This window comes from Prionailurus viverrinus, chromosome A2 (assembly GCF_022837055.1).
Source record: "Prionailurus viverrinus isolate Anna chromosome A2, UM_Priviv_1.0, whole genome shotgun sequence".
In the NCBI taxonomy this organism is placed as follows: domain Eukaryota; kingdom Metazoa; phylum Chordata; class Mammalia; order Carnivora; family Felidae; genus Prionailurus; species Prionailurus viverrinus.
Genome location: NC_062562.1, coordinates 83055622 through 83072864, shown reverse-complemented (window position 1 = coordinate 83072864; position 17243 = coordinate 83055622). Strand labels below are relative to the sequence as shown.

The 17243-nt window shown below is 39.6% G+C and overlaps 1 protein-coding gene across 2 annotated transcripts in view; it reads left to right on the top strand.

The window, feature by feature from the left end:
* Window positions 1-17243, top strand: part of MAGI2 (membrane associated guanylate kinase, WW and PDZ domain containing 2) — a 1356537-nt gene that overhangs the window by 1038814 nt on the left and 300480 nt on the right. For both annotated transcript variants that reach the window (XM_047848847.1, XM_047848846.1), the window contains exons 8-9: window positions 4894-5015; window positions 7265-7447. In XM_047848847.1, coding sequence (XP_047704803.1) covers window positions 4894-5015; window positions 7265-7447 — 305 coding nt within the window. The remainder of the gene's footprint in view (window positions 1-4893; window positions 5016-7264; window positions 7448-17243) is intronic.

The following is a 17243-nucleotide window of genomic DNA, read 5'->3' as shown; positions in this document are numbered from 1 at the left end:
ACTAGTGCTATCTGGGAAGTTTTGTTAATGCCAATGCCTATAGCTCATTCAGATATTAAGGCTCTGTTGATTTAGCATGGGCTTGAGTCTTCTCTCTTTGTGTTTTTGTTGGTTTGCTTGTTTTTAAGCTCCTCGGGTTTGTTCAGAACTACAAAGCACTGCCACAGATGAACTTATTTTAAGTTTCCCTTCCATAGTGAAAGGAGGCAGTTAGGCTGCAAATGAGTGAGCACAAAGGCAAAGACGAACCTCATCCTTGAACACCCTGATCCCTTTGCCATTCCAACATGGAAGCATCTCATGTCAGTAGTTCTTGTGAAAAGAAAATTAGGTTGTTAGAATATACCCACTTTAGAATATGACTTTTATCCCCTTAGCAGGTACCACCTAAAGATTCTATTAGTACAATGACAATAGGCTAGATATAATTAAAGGGCAAGAACTCTTGGTAGCACCCCAGGTTCCTGGTCTATATGGAAGCAAGATGAAATAGCTAGCAATGATCTTACAGCCTAAACAATGAGAAGGATGGTGGAATTTATGATTCACATCCTTTGTACACATTGTAAGACTCCCAAATCCCTGCTGAAAGGACTTGAAACTATTCATTTTGGAAGCACAAGGAAGACAAAGCTTTCTTACTCAGCTACAATCATATTTCTTTGTGATAGGCTTTTCAAGCTTGGGAGCATTTTAACTTTTAAATGAATGACTTCATTTATGATGATGTGAATGTTCTGTAGCAATTAGTTCAGGATACTAAAGCCATACCCAGCTTCCACTATTTGTGGGGTACAAGGCATGCCAGACTGGTTCATTGATATTTTCATTCTCTGTGAACTCTAGAAATTCACTTTGATGATGAATGGAGTATTTTCAAAATAGTGTCCATAAAGCAGGTGGCCACACATTGATTTTGCTAAGGAAATAATTGCATGCAGGTGGCAGTTGGAGGAACCCAACTGTATATAGAAATGTATCTCAGAATGCTCTTATAATGTATTTTCTGAGGATAAGTTTCCTCGTGTGATGAACAGTGACCTAGCAGAACAGAAATAGAACAGACAGGAAATGAAGAAAGCTGATACTTCAGTACACTTCAAAGCAGTCTCTTGGTTTCTCAAAATTACTAACATATATTTGTAAACAAGTTTTAAAACACACACTCATCATTTAGTTATTTAACCAAAAAATAATGTCTTTCACTGTGCCCACTGCTTAGCATACAAAGATGAACACATGGCACACGTACACAGGTGTGCACAATTTGGACCCAGGCACAGGCTAATGAGCCCCCATGGGCAGGGGTGGGGGCTACCAGAGGATGCTGTCTTCCCCCACCCCTGCTCATCTGTCCCTCCCTCCCTTGTTTTCATTTAGTTCCTCTGGTTCTGTTTGCTCACTGGCCACTGTGTTCATCCGGGAGATTCCTCAGAAGTGAGGGCCTTTTCCTTCCATCTGTTGGGACACCAGGGGACTGTGCCCTGCCCCAGGGCAGTGTCTCCTACCTGAGCCCACACACACAGGAGCCTGGCTAGGAGCATACCCTTGGCCTCTCCTTGTGTTGCAAATTCATTAACAACCAATAAACCAATTAAGTGGAGACTACTAAAGAACTTTAAAAAAAAAAAAAGAGGGAAGGAAATAAACACAAAAATCAATTATTAAATTACTGTATGATATGGTTATGATAGTTCGTGAAATTCATTATTGTGAAACTATCATTAGAATATTGTAGATCACATCACGAAAACCTCTTTAATCCAAAACCTAGATAACGGTAACAGGAATGGTAACTATGTCCTCTGAACATGTCGGGTTTAACATAAATACTCAGAAGAATATAACTAGATTCTCTCTCCAGTGGAATTAGCAGCCTGAAAGCTCAAAGCTCATTTGTCACATAACACGGGTAAACAAGTAGGATCCTATATTATCAAGTTTGTTGATGGATCTTCTACCTAGATTCAACTAACATCAGCCTGATTTTGTTTACTTTGTTGACTTTGTGCCTTAAAAGTGCTCCCAAATCCTCTTAATGATGAGACAGTTTTAAAGAAAACAAACAAACAAACAAACAAACAAACTGGGACAAGAGAATTCTGTTCAAGGTTTTATGAGAGCCAAGGGGAAGAGTGGAACACAGGTTGGCAGTGTTGCTAGGGGAAGCTAGGGAAGGAGTTAAAGCCCAGATGGGAAGAGCATCGTGATGATAATGACCCTGACAGCAGCACTTATTTATAATAGGGATAAAGACTAGCTAGACCTTGAAGAATAAACAGTAACTAAGACCTGACAATTGTGGGGTTCTCCCTATGTATCTGTGCTTTGCAAACCTTATTTCTCTGATCTTCACAGCAATCCCAAGAAGCAGATAGTTATGTCCCCATTTCGCACACGAGAATATTGATGCTTCTGGAGTTTAGTAATTTGTCCAAGATGCCACATCACACCCAGGTCGTCTTGCTTCAAGCGCTGCAGTATTGATCACTGAATCTCACATGAAAAGATAAGAGCACTGGCCTAGTGTTGTCATTGAGAGAGTAGCTCCAAGTGTGTCAAAGCAAAGCGGGCATGTGGTGATGCAGCGAAGGTGAAGCCACAGAAGCCACAGAGATAAGGAAAGGCAAAGTCAGGAATGATATTTCTTTGGGTAATAGGAAGACTTCAGGGGATTTTAACAAGCAGGTTACATGAAAAGTGGAGAAAATGGAAGAGAAACCTCAAACTCTGATCCTTCTGCAATGGAGTGGGGGTATCAGAGTTTCCAGGGTGAAGAAGCTTTGAAAGATCACACGCCATAGCTCACTACACGCCACAGATCACGGTGACTCCTTTGTGCACAAGAGCATTACAGTAGTATTTATCTCCAATTGGAAAGAATTTTACATAAGGCAGACTTACTTTGGACTCCGTACTGGTGACTTCCATTACCAAAGCACTGTTATAAAGCACCCTCTTCCTAAATAGCACCAGAAGCAATATGAAAGAAAGGCCTAGGGCTTTTAAATTCCTCCCCCCCAATCCCATAAAGCCTATGGACTCAAAATGCTGACAGTGATGGTAAGGATGGGACAGTGATGCTGGGGGCAGGGCGGTAACAGCTGCTGCTAGTTACTGAGCTGTCTGTGTTTGATCCTCTGCACCAGCACTCACTATTTCATCAAACCTTCACAACCTACCCAGGAGGAAGGCAATATTATGTCCATACAACAGATGAAGGTTTAATAACATAACTATTCATGTGGTGGAGCTAGGTTTTTGAATCCGGGGCCAATTGATTCAAGAGCCTGTGTGGCAGGCAGCTACCCTTCCCCGACCCCCGTGAGGAAGTAATTAGATACTGCAGCCATGGAATCACGTTCCTGACAACTGCTTTTCTGTCTCACTAGGAAGTATCTGATTTATAACAATAGAAAATTGGTTGTTGAGACTTCGCTTCTTTTGCCCCCTTTTCTTTCTAATATGTACTTTTAGAAGACATAACCAGAGGATTCTGTGGGGGGAGGGGTGCACTTGCCAGTGTGAACTAATACATCAGAAAGAGAAGGTACGTAGGTAAGAATTGCCTTTTAGAAATAGGCATGGTCAGATCCCAGCCTTGCCACTTTGTAGGCAGGAGATTTAGAATAAGTTATCCGATCTCCCACGTGTCAGTCTCATTGCCTTTAAAACAGCAATGATTCAAATTCAGGACTGTTGCTTAACTACATTGACAAAATGTATCTACTACACTTAAAACAGAGTTAAGTACTCAGACCTGTTCGTTCCTCTTCTACCTTCTCTTTGCTTTTCAGGCTTTCATACCATAATCCTATTTCTGTTTGTACAAAGAACCAAAACCAGTGTATATGTCAGCCTTCTTGTGGGGGCATTTATATCCTACAGAAAGAGCTGTGTGGTGCTGCCATGAGGCAGAGTTGTTGGTTCCTACCCTCTTCATGGACAAGGAGCTCTAAATTTCATACAAGAATTCATTAAACTGTAAGCAGACTATAAGGGATTCTTATACTAGAAACCCTCAAGTTAGCTGATCCACAGCTATGAGTCTGATATCTATGAGTTTATCATCTCATCATATCCAATGTAAATACTCTACTTTTGATTTATCTAAGCATCAGCCCTCCTACAGGCATTTCTATGACTTCCATAAATATATTTGGGAATCTTTCCTTCTATATCCCAGCCCTTCAATCCAGGTCTGTCTGACTCTAAAAAGTGTGAACGCTGGTCACTAGTGATCAGTGAATTTAACTTATCTTGTTAGATATGGGGTCTTTGCAAAGCTGAGATGATACTCTTCTCAACACCATTTGGTATACATTTCCTTTGCTGACCATTTGTTTTATTTTTTTAATGTTTTTGAACATTTATTTATTTTTGAGGGACAGAGTACGAGAGGGGAAGGAGCAGAGAGAGAGAGAGGGAGACAGAGAATACCAAGCAGGCTCCACCCTGTCAGCACAGAGCCCAACACAAGGCTCGAACCCATAAACCGTGAGATCATGACCTGAGCTGAAGTCGGACGCTTAACCGACTGAGCCACCCAGGCACCCCTGACCATTGGTTTTAATGCATCAAACTCATCTCACAGCAGACCAGAAAGCAAGTGCACATTCTAGTTCTTTGGCTGAATCATGCATGATTTAAATACAATAACATATGATCGAGCTATTGAGAACTCTGCCTCTGTCACAGAAATGTGAGTTGTCCACAGGCCAGCAGAGGCCTGACCTCATGCGGGGGGGGGGGGGGGGGGGGGAGGGGTTGGGGGGGGGACTTGACTAATCACATAAGGTGTCTCTTAATCGCCTGCTCTCTGTAGAGCTATACATATGTTCTCTTAAATGACTTTGCCCCACTGTTATCCTAATTTGAAATTTTATTTTTTAGCCACATAAATAGAAGAACACAGTTTGAAAACCCTGTCCTGGAAGCAAAAAGGAAGCTACAGCAGCATAACATGCCCCACACAGAACTTGGAACAAAGCCCCTGCAGGCCCCAGGTTTCCGAGGTAAGTACCATGTCAACGTGCAACGTTTCAAGGGGAAAAATCATCTATCAAACTGCCCGTTCTTCCAAATATGCCTTTAGCTTGGACTGTTTCAAATAATCGATGTGCTTTCCCCAAACCCCGCTATTAGCTTTAGCTGGGTGGTAGCTCTGTTTCTAAACGGATGCACTTAGCAACCATGGATTAAGTTAAAGCCTCCGGCAGTACCTTGTAGAAATGTACAGCATGTTGCCAGGTGGAGATTAATGGATTTTGACAGTGGTACTGTGCACTGCAGATTCATAGAGACTCATAGGTTTGTCCTCAAAGACCACGCACAAGAATAAGGCTTGTTCTCCTCTGTGACAGTAGGCGGCTCCTCATCGACATTACCCAGGCCCAAATCTGCCCGCCCCCGCGCTGTGCTGGAGAGGTCGCGCAGCGTGACTGACTTGTCTTACTGTCTGCGCAACCGCACAGGGAGGCCCTGGCCCTTTGGTATGTCCGAAGCTGCTCACTGCACTTGACCACACGTTGGAACCACGTAGTGGGATGAGTGCTGCACAAACTTTTCACATCTTGTGGGCTCTTGCTCGTCAATGAAAGCATGAACACCTTACCACTACTGCACAATCACAATGAATGTAAAGGTGTCACTAAAGCTTCTCTCCAATTGTACATGTTACATTTATAAAGGAAACGTAGATGGCAAGGTTACATGCATGTTTCATTTTAAAGAAGAGAGATGTAATGAGAAAGAATGAAATCTGGCCTTTTGTAGCAATGTGGATGGAACTGGAGAGTGTTATGCTAAGTGAAATAAGTCATACGGAGAAAGGCAGATACCATATGTTTTCACTCTTATGTGGATCCTGAGAAACTTCACAGAAGACCATGGGAGAGGGGAAGGAAAAATAAAAGTTAGAGAGAGAAGGGCCAAACCATAAGAGACTCTTAAAAACTGAGAATAAACTGAAGGTTGATGGGGGCTGGGAGGGAGGGGAAAGTAGGTGATGGGCACTGAGGAGGGCACCTGTTGGGATGAGCACTGGGTGTTGTATGGAAACCAACGTGGCAACAAATTTCATATTAAAAACATAATAAAAAATATAGTAGAGAGATGTAAAATAAGCTTAAATGTAAAATAGAGAATTATATTTAATATTTTAAAAGATATATGTGATATATAAATACATAAATTAAAATTCCAATATGATGACTCATTATATCTACTGCATATCACCCAAAATGTAACAGCAGCAAAAGCACCAAAATAGTTAGCTAAGTTACTATATATAGGGTGACTGTTGCAAATATCAAATCATATCACCCAAAGTGTGTGTGTATGTACCTATATATATATACAGACACACATATATACACACACACATATTTGACTGAGGTAGCATTTAAAGCAGATATTAATTCTATTTCCCAGCCTGTTATTTTTAAGCATTTAATATGCTTAGGAATATGTTTATTACAGATAATAGCTGGAAAAGCATATTCTATAACAAATTAGTGGTCAAACCTAGATGAGTGGGGTCAAGTTTTGTTCAGATTATTTAGGTATATGATTTGAATGTATCAACAATATTGTTACAAAATGTGTTACCTTTACATTCATAATTATATAGAGAAATATCAGCTTGCCTTTTGCTCACCTTTCAGAGTATACTAAAGACTACAAGGTCAGTAGAACTTTATCTGGTTATTTTATAGCATCTTACAATATAAACAAAAGTTAACTCAGTTCCCACATCCAGGCAGTCCTTCTGAACAATTGAGACCTTTGAAAAGATGGTAGCATACCATGGCTGCTATTCTTTTAAAAATAAAATAGTCCATTTTGGCTTTCTAGTTTTATCCCTCAAAGGATTTATCCAGCCACTCACACATACCTCCTGCTTGGAGTCCTTTAGAACAAGAGAAATGTATCCAGATGTGTCTGGATCATTTGGGCTCTTCTTTATCTGTAGGTGTTGACAGCCTGTTGATTCGGCCCTTTTTGAAAAGCCCAAGGAGGGCTACTTTGGTGAATGGAAACATTGACCGACAGAAAATCTTTCCACAAACCAAGCAGCTTTTGCACCTTTCCTGGATGCGTGGGACTGCTCTGTGTCAGCAGGTCACTCCCCACCCCCTGCTTGCGTTTACTACAGGAGACCCCACACCTACCCCTGGGATTGCTGCTCAGTAGGGGGTTTCCTCTGCATGAGAACTTGCCTTAAACATGCTTTTTCTTTTTTAACTTATATTGGCCAATGTAGAAAAACCACTCTTCACCCGGGATGCATCCCAGTTGAAGGGAACGTTCCTCAGCACCACCCTAAAAAAGAGCAACATGGGTTTTGGATTCACCATCATTGGTGGAGACGAGCCTGATGAGTTTCTGCAGGTGAAAAGTGTCATTCCCGATGGGCCTGCAGCACAGGATGGGAAAATGGAAACAGGTGAGTTCCTTACTGCTTCGGAAATTTGCTTTACAATATCTTTCTTTCTTTTTTCTTTTTTCTTTCTTTTTTTCTCCTAAGGCAAATAGGAGGAGTTTCTTTGTGTTTTTCATTTGAAGGTCAAAGATCACTTCACTTTAGGGAAACTAGAAATTATGTTTCTCCTAAGTTTAAGAGTATCAAATTGAAGTATTTTGGAAATAGCTCCAGGTATCATTTTTGTCTCATTTTTCCCACTGCCCCTTCTATTTGCTGGATTTAATGGACTCTTGAGATTGACACTTTTCTAACTTATTTTTAGAATTCCTTCTTAGAGATGTGATTAACATTTCATACTATTCTACCTTATATTCAACCATTGATATTTTAAAATCTGCATTAATCTTGTGAGAGTCTCATGTTGAATTGCCCAGGTTAGATATTTAAATATGCATGTTCATCTCATAGAAAAAAATGTTGAATGGTATTCATCTTTATATGTCCCTATCAATATTTTACTATATAGGGTTTTTTTCCTGTAGTTGTTACAAATCCATTTTCACATGCAGTTACTTGGATGTCTATCAAATTAGAATCAAAATTTGTTTAACATGGAGATGCAGAAGCAAACTATGAAGGTCAAGAAAATGTAAAATATGAAAGGTGTACAGAGGTAGAGAAAAAACGTAATGAACTAAGTCTGGTTTTCAAGTCTGATTTTGAATTCTCCCACCTGGCCCATGACCTTGGATTAATCCCATAATTTATAAATGCTAGTTTCCTTATCTGGAAAAAAAAGGGAAGAAGAAATTAAAAGACATGTTTTTGAGAGAGAAAGTGCAAGCCAGGGGAGGGACAAAGAGAGAGGGTGAGAGAGAATCCCAAACAGGCCTCACACTGTCAGCTCAGAGCCTGATGTGAGACTCTATCTCGTGAACCATGAAATCATGACTTGAGTCGAAATCAAGAGCCTGTCGCTTAACCAACTGAGCCACCCAGGTGCCCCAGAAGAAATCAGATTTTACCTTACGTACTTAAAATACTGGTTCAAGAATTTTGTACTGTAGTTTTTGAAATACATTAGAAAGAGTATATAAAGTACTGTAACTATATCTCCAACAACTATATTGCCATTTCACATTTTCCACAAGGTTGATTTAATTTGTGGTATTAACTCACCAAAGTTAATGGTCCTAGTAGAAACACAAATGAGAGAATTACTTTTGAGGGAAAGTTATCACATCTGTATGGTCTATATGTTTGTGAATTTGCCATTCAACAAATGGTGAATATTACCATTTATTAAATGGTTCCTCCAGAAATTACTTCTTTTCAGTGTCACCTAATGGATATATTTGTCACTGCCACTCACTAGTGAGTAATAATCCATTTAATACGTGTTATATCTCCTTAAAAGTTGAATGAACTTTTAAAACTAACCACATTTTTTAAACACTACAGTTGTAAAAATCATGTGCACATAATTTTCTGTAAGAGTTAAGTTTAAAGAATGTCCAATTCCACTGCTCATCTAGTGTTATTTTACTAAGCAGCCACACCTTCATGGTCAAAAAATCACGGAGAAATATCAAATGACTCAACTAAAAATCATCTTGTTGCTTACAATTAGAATACGAGGAAATTATGGAATTAATAGCATCCTAGTAGAGGAAATGTGATCCTCAAAGCTTTTGAACTTCAGTGAAAGACTTAATAAGCCAATTTCTTTTCATAATAAAGAATAGTTATTTTTTCTCTGATCCAACCCACTATTCCATGTTTCAAAACTAGAAAAGAGTTTTTTCAGTGTAAACTTAAAAGGCAAAAACAAGACATTTGCACAGCAAAGCTTTTTCCCTTCTTACTCATCGTGCTAGTTTGCTATAGTCACACAGTCCAAGCCAGCCTCATTCAACAACAAAGTCAAAGCTTTTATTTATAATTGAGCAGACTTTCTTCATTAAATTAATCACAAAACAGGTCCCAACAGAGAAAGAACCTAGGATTTAATTCTATTCACTGTCCCCTATTTATTCCTATTCATTAATTCAAGAACACATGTTCAGTTCCTCACTTTCACAGCCATTACAGACAAGAGGGTCACAAAGATGGATACAACAAGGCCCGACTCTCAAGGAGTTTACATCTAGGAGCTTGTTCAGATACATGAACAAGTAGTTGTAACACAATATGTGTAGGATAAATCTGTCATAACCATGATGTTGACATAAAGTCAAGCGAGTGGGAGGAGGAAGCAACAGAAATTTTTTAAAAGAAAAGGGTATTCCTAACCATATAATCTTATTAGACTTTTATAGGAATGATAAAATACTCAAACAATTTACATGTTCATTGTTAATTGTGAGATAATTTGAAATAAAATGTAAACACACTTAAGTGACATTGCACAAGTTATATTAGGAATGACTCCTCAGTTCATTCAGCTATATTTTATGAATAGCCATATGTCCTAGCCATGCTGCTAATTATTAAGGGTGCAAAAATTAAGAGATGACTGTTTCTCTCCTTAAGGATCTTACACTATATGGGGCGCCTGGGTGGCTCAGTTGGTTAAGCCTCCAACTTCAGCTCAGGTCATGATCTCGCGGTTTGTGAGTTCAAGCCCCGCATCATGCTCTGTGCTGACAGCTCAGAGCCTGGAGCCTGCTTCGGATTCTGTGTCTCCCTCTCTCTCTGCCCCTCCCCTGCTTATGCTGTGTCTCTCTCTGTCTCAAAAATAAAAACATTTTAAAAAATTTAAAAAAAAGATCTTACACTATAGAAATAATGAGTGACATGTTAATGAATATTTATATCAACATAATAATAATAATATGTACAGGGGCACCTGGGTAGCTCAGTCGGTTGAGCATCTGACTTTGGCTCAGGTCATGATCTCGCAGTCCATGAGTTCAAGCCCCATGTTGGGCTGTGTGCTGACAGCTCAGAGCCTGGAGCCTGCTTCAGATTCTGTGTCTCCCTCTCTCTCTTTCCCTCCCCCTCTCACTCTCTGTCTCTCTCTGTCTCTCAAAAATGAATAAAAATTTTTAAAAAAATTAATAGAAAAATATATGTACAAAGTCCAGAAATAGTACAGAGAAATGGGAAATCAAATCCATTGGGAGATGCTTAGGGAGGGCCTCATAGAGAAGATGATGCCTGACAAAATTTCTAGTGATGAACAGCTGCTTGCTAGGTGGACAAATAAGGAAAGCCCTAGAAAGAGGAAATAACACGTGCAAAGGCACAGTAGTAGAGAATGCCTTTGATAATGATTTACAGTGTATGCCAATATTCCAACTTAATTAGACATTCATGTGAAGTATCAAATAAAATGATAATCATAACTGGTAAAGATGAACTACTATGACTCACAGCAAACATCAAATAATATATAGTCATATATCCTCAAATACAAAACATAGATATCGGAGCACCAGGGCAGCTCAGTCAGTTAAGCATCTGACTCTTGATTTCGGCTCAGGTCATGGTCTGACAGTTCATGAGTTCGAGCCCCACGTCAGGCTGCATGCTAACAATGCGGTGCCTGTTTGGGATTCTCTCTCGCCCTCCCTCTCTACCCCTCCCCCACGCATGTGTGCACCTTTTCTGTTTCTCTCTCTGAAAATAAATTAATAGAATTTAAAAAAGAATTGTTTTTAAATAGACACTACAGATATAACGGAAAATGCTTTGTATTTAAAAGGTGAGTGGTCTCATTCGACATTGATGAAATAAGCAAGAAAATATTTGAATCAATTTTTCTAGCTCTAGGTTATCTCTAATTTAGGCAAAGAAATGTCAACAGTTTGTGTGGATGCAAAGAAAGATCCACCATACTAAAAGGGTGACCAAGGGTCCTACACAATAAAAACAAGGGTAGGGTGGGAATTCTTTCTTTCTCAGACAGCACTGACTCATGGGAAGGGGTAGAGAACAGGAGAAAATGAGGACATTGTGCCTCTGGCTGCTTTTTGACAACTAATTGAGCCAATCCTCCATGGTCCTGTCATGTTCCAGAAGAAGCTTTCTCAGAAGAAATTACCACAGTGCCCAGGAACCATCCAACTTCTGATTATTAAATATTCTACATGTCCTGGCAATCATGTGTTGGCACCAGAGATCCTGATAATGTTCTTTAAACTATTTTAAAAAGCAAGATTGATATACTAAGGCTTACATAGAAACTGCAGAGTCTTGATAGTTATTTACCTAACATCCTTCCTGAGAAAGCTTCTCTCGTTACACGATGTTTCATGTTTTTTCCCCAGGCTAATTTTTGAATCAAGGCTTGAGGTTTTCAACAAATCTAAGAGTCAGGAAAGCTGGCCTGTCTGTGAAGTTCTTCTACAGATAGGGGTTGAATTATGAGGTCACTCACAATCTATTAGATTTTATTGGCCCTCTTCTAAAGTTTATCCATGTTATTAGTAAATGGCAAGAGACTGGGAGACAAACATCTTGACATCTCTACCTCCTGGCATTTTTCCGTTTCAGCAGATCACTGTTACTATCCTTTTACTGGTTGCTACCTCTTTATTTGAGTTTCTGAAAGCAGAGGCACAAGATTAATTTTGTCAGAATCACTTGAGGAGCTTTTTAAAGATGCAGATTCCTGTACCCCTGGGTCTACTGATTCCAAATTTCAGCAAGTGGTTTTTGGGAATGTGCCTTTATATACTTTTAAAAATTGTCAAATCAATATATGCATGTGAAAAAATAGCATCCAAATATTTGTAATGCATAAAACGTCTGTCCTGCCCCTCCCCACCCTCCAGGCCCATATCCCAGAGGCACTCAATCAGTTTGTATTCTTATGGATGGTAAATATCTTCACACCTCCAATTAATGTGTTTATACTGTTGTTGATTTAACAGATTTAGACATGGCCTATATTTACTTCCTCTTAGAAAGAAATGAAGCGTTAGCTCTCTTGTCTCCCATCTGCCTTCTTACATTTTCGCAGTTGAATTTTACAACTAATTTTAGTCAGATTTGTACAGTTTTTGCATTACCATGGCTTTGTAAATTTGTTCGCTGACCCCAGTGGCATATATTAATACATTTTCCCCCTTAAACAGCTTTGTGAAGTTTCACTTTGTCTTTCTCTCTTACTTGCAACATCTTTCTTAAAACTATTTTTTTTTCCTCCAAAAGCACCATCATATTAGACCCTCTAGAGGATTCTTTTCTGGTTCCTGTCTGAGGCCAATTGTATATCTGACCCTTGGGGATCTTCCATTGTGTCTCTCCCCTGCAGAATCCCCCATTATCCACATTGTACGTCTTTTTTATGGTAGCTCATTTTACTAAGAGGACAGTCCTCATATGTGTTGTGATCCTCAGTTGTCCATATTTAAAAGTGGAACTGAAAAGTTTCTCTAGGGTTCTTAGCCAGGGGCAGAATATGAAAGTCTGTTAAATAAGGCCATTTTTTTGGAGACACCCTTAGTTTTCAACTTGGGGCAGGTATGGGCGCTCTCCATACAATGCCGCCAGGAGGATCTTCTATATACTTGTATCAGATGTCTCCCAATCCCAAGCCTTTCTTGGATTCTGTAGAGCAACTGAGAGCCCTTCTTGTCTGTGTCACCTTCCCCTCCAAGAACACACTAAATATGGGCCTCCTGGGTGGGTCACTCAGTTAAGCGCCTAACTCTTGATTTTAGCTCAGGTCATGATCTCATAGTTTGTGGGATCAAGTCCACATCAGGCTCTGTACTGACGGTGCAGAGCCTGTTTAGGATTCTCTCTCTCTCTCTCTCTCTCTCTCTCCTTTTTCTCCCTCCCCCTGCTTGTGTTGTCTCTCTCTGTCAAAATAAACATAAACACACACTCACACACACACATTAGAACAGGAATGCACAAATGCTTTCTGTAAAGGGCCAAATGTATATATTTTAGGCTTTAGGGTCCAGGTAGTCTCTGTCACAACTATTTAAGTCTGTCATCATGAAAGCAGCCTTAGACAACACACAAACAAATGGATATGGCCGTGTTGCAGTAAAATTGTATTTACAAAAACAAGCAGGAGGTTTGGCACCATGAGCCATAGTTTGCCAACCCCAACTCTAGAACAGACCTTCCAAAGCCATGATAAATTAGTTATCATGCCTTTATTTTTATTCCATATGCTAAAATTCTCTTCAACTGTCATGTCATATAACAGCCCCTCTGTCAGATAAATGGCTTCTCTCAAGTTCTCTTCACTGCAGTGGGTTTATGCATTTTAAAGTCCTTGTTAAAGAAGATAGCCATGTGGATTCAGTCTGCCATCTGGAACTAGAAGTCTTAGAATCTGCATTTTTACACCCACTGAAGTTTGAGAATGACTGAACATAGTGGTACAAGAAGACTCCTTTCCCATCTACTGTACAACTTAAACATTCTCCATCCTACCCTGACTGCCTGTCAATAGAGCCTATGCTCAGCATTACTTTTAAGGAGTGTTTATGAATATTCCTTGGTGCCAACTTTTGGGATAGAGTCTATGGCCATCTACCCAATAGAACAAAGCCAATTAATCCTTATGTTTATCTTTCGTATCAGTCTAGGACATTGAATCAAGAGCAATTTCTCATTCTTTGGGGATTTTAACCCCTGTTAATACTTTATCCCGTAATTCACATTTTCTGAAATCTTAGTTATTCTTTTGCTTTCTAGGGGACAGTAAAGACTAACCTGAGGTTGTGAGTGCTAGATGAGCAGGTGACTGCTTGGCTCTCAACAGGACAGTCATTGCTCCTCTTAAGGCTGGCCCTTGGGTACTGATTCTCCAGTTAATGGTCACGCAGTGGTTTCCCACCCCGCTCTGCCCCTAACCATTTGATTTTTCCTAACCATTTAATCTTTCCTAGCCAGTTTTAGCTCAACGGTTTAATAAAATTCCACAGTTATTAACTAAATATCTCCTGAGAAAGAGCTATATGTATTGAGAAAGCCCAGGAAGTAATTCAAAAATGTTTTCTGTGTCCCATTTTCCCTCTACCTCATAACTTGTAACCAGAGCAGCCTCCCTTTTGAATTTTGAGCACACGCCTGTGTTGGTCTGTCCCAACTGCTATCTTACTGATTGGATTGCTTTATAAAACGTCTTAGTGAATCAGCCAGTCCTTCATCACCACCCACCTCCACCTCAAATGTTCACATTTAGATGGTACTGTCAATATCCAGAAGCAGATGAATGAATCAGGGAAATGTAATTGTTCTATTTGAAGTATCTATTTAGTTTTCTATTGAAATCCACACCAAAACTCAGTAACTTAAGGAACAATCAAATGTTTACTCATGATTCCACATTCTTGCCTGGGTGGTTCGCATCTGCTAGGCTCACTTTGGGACTTGCAATAATAAAAATGGAGCAAGGACCCTTAATCGGGGCTCTTGTCTTCTCCCAGACATTAGCAGTCTTTCACATTTTAATCCTGCATCCCACTTTCTTGCTACCTAAGAAAAAACTTTAGACTCAGAGTCTACAACACAATCAAACGTTTCCTCGTGATTGCACATTCTTGCCTAGGTGGTTCTCATCTGCTAGGCTCACTTTGGGACTTGCATGTGGCCACAGTAATCTAGAAGCTCTCCTGGGGCTAGGATGTGCTAGGTGGCTTCACTTGTAGTTTGATGCCTCAGCTGGGATGGATGGGACTCCTGAGGTAAGGCACCTCTTTCTCCACGTGGTCCCAGCCACAAGGTTTCTGGTCCAGTTTCCATGGTGGCTTAGGGCTCTAAGAGAGAAAGGAAAACTGGCAGGCCTCTCACAGCCTAGCCTGCAAACAGCACAGTATCCCTTCTACCTCTTCTACTGATCAAAGCAAGTCACAGGTTTGCCCGTATTCAAGGGCAGGGAAAGTAGGCCCCATGTTTTGGTAGGAGAAGTGGCAAAACATTTCTAGTAATCTTTCATCTACTGCAGTATCCTTCCTGTGACTTTCTTGTTTCTAAATTACCTGACTTTGTTCAAACTTCCCTGAGAAAATGATCTTTTACCTTCATGGACAGTCTATCTTTTTACCTTTGTGGTACAGAAGCATTGCTAACGTTTTACCTTCCAGTTTTCATTGTGCTACGAATAAATAACAGTGAATCATAATACCACGTCCAGGGATTACAAGCAGTAAAATCACCAGATCTCCAGCTCTATATTTCTAATAAAAAAGAGGAAGTGATTGCAGCAATTCAGTTTGTAAGATCTAGCAAAATATTCAGATTCAGATCTATGTTAGATACTTTTCTAAATAACCCCTTGATATTAACATCATTTGTGCCTTTTTAGGCATTTATGAACTACAAAACTATGAACTATTATGCTGCAAAAAAACAAAAAGCAAAAAAAAATCTTGTGCTCTGCAAAAGCCAGAAAATACAATTGAATTTCTAGCCAACTGACCAAAACTAATATCTCCAGTAGAAAAGAAATAAACTGTGTTTGTTTAGCTTTTCAATATATCTACTCTTGATTCTTTCCAAACACACCTAACTTTCAAAACCTCACTTCATGTTGTTCAAATACCTAACATCTCCCCTGCAAGTAATACGCCTTTTGGATCGATCACAGGACATCTTGCAAAGAAGGCAAGAGACACACTAAACACTTTCTATCTTCTGTGCTCTTTTTAAGAGGATATATAGGGAATGCAAATGCCATCATTGGCACAATACTTGATTTTGGCTGCAAACCAAACCACTTGAAAGGATTAAAAATTGTTGCACTGGGGTGCCTGGGTGGCTCAGTTGGTTAAGCATCTGACTTCAACTCAGGTCATGATCTCACAGTTTGTGGGTTCAAGCCCCACGTCAGGCTCTGTGCTGACAGCTCAGAGCCTGGAGCCTGCTTCAGATTCTCTCTCTCTCTCTCTCTCTCTCTCTCTCTCTCTCTCTCTGCCCCTTCCCCGCTCACACTCTGTCTCTCTTGCAAAAAATAAATAACCATTAAATTTTTTTTTAATTGTTGCAACAATTCTTATAATCATTCAATAATTTCAATAATACATTTAGTTTTTGAAAAGAGGTCTTTGTAACCCAAATAAATGCTGTTGCAGTACCTCTTTTTTGGCACATTTCTGCCTTATCTCATTTGGTAAATACCTTGTACGATGCTAGTTATGACCTCTTCATGTAAAATCACAGTCTAGAGAAAAGCTCACTTGAGAAGGATTAAATACTACACAAGTCCTGTCTAGTTCTCCTCTCTGCCCTAGGCTTCAGAGCTTTATTTCCATTTTAGCATAAATATAGCAAAGTTTGTTACTTTAATTTTGTTTCTATTTTCAGTGTTGGTGTCCATTTGGGCAAGTCACACAGTAATTGAGTTACAATATTCATGACCCCTGTAACATCAAGGAAGTCAATGCACTTAAATGTACTTTTAGCACTATTATTTTTATGTTATTCTGCATAAAAGCTTTACATTAATTTGCAGTACAGGTTCACTGGCCTTCCTAGGAGCTAAATAAGAAAGGAGGTGGGGGCTTTACTCAGTCTAAGAACAGAGCTCAGAACGGTGCTAGGTGTTATAACACCAGGGATGTTACATTAGAGTAACCTTACTGGACATGAAGTTGGCGTTTTAAAAATATGAAAGCTTATTATTTAAGTTTAATGGAAATGGATTGGAGATTATGGGATTAATGCTGTCTTTTTTTTACCTACTCTATGGAGGAAGTGGTTGGTTGTCATTATACTAGTGAAAGGTTTCAGTTTAAATTACACATATTTGAAATAATGGTATTATCTAAAAGCATTTAAGAAGTTTTTAGCATTTTAACTTCTTAGATCTGGGGCCAAGATCACCAAATCCCTCACTTAGAAATGAAAC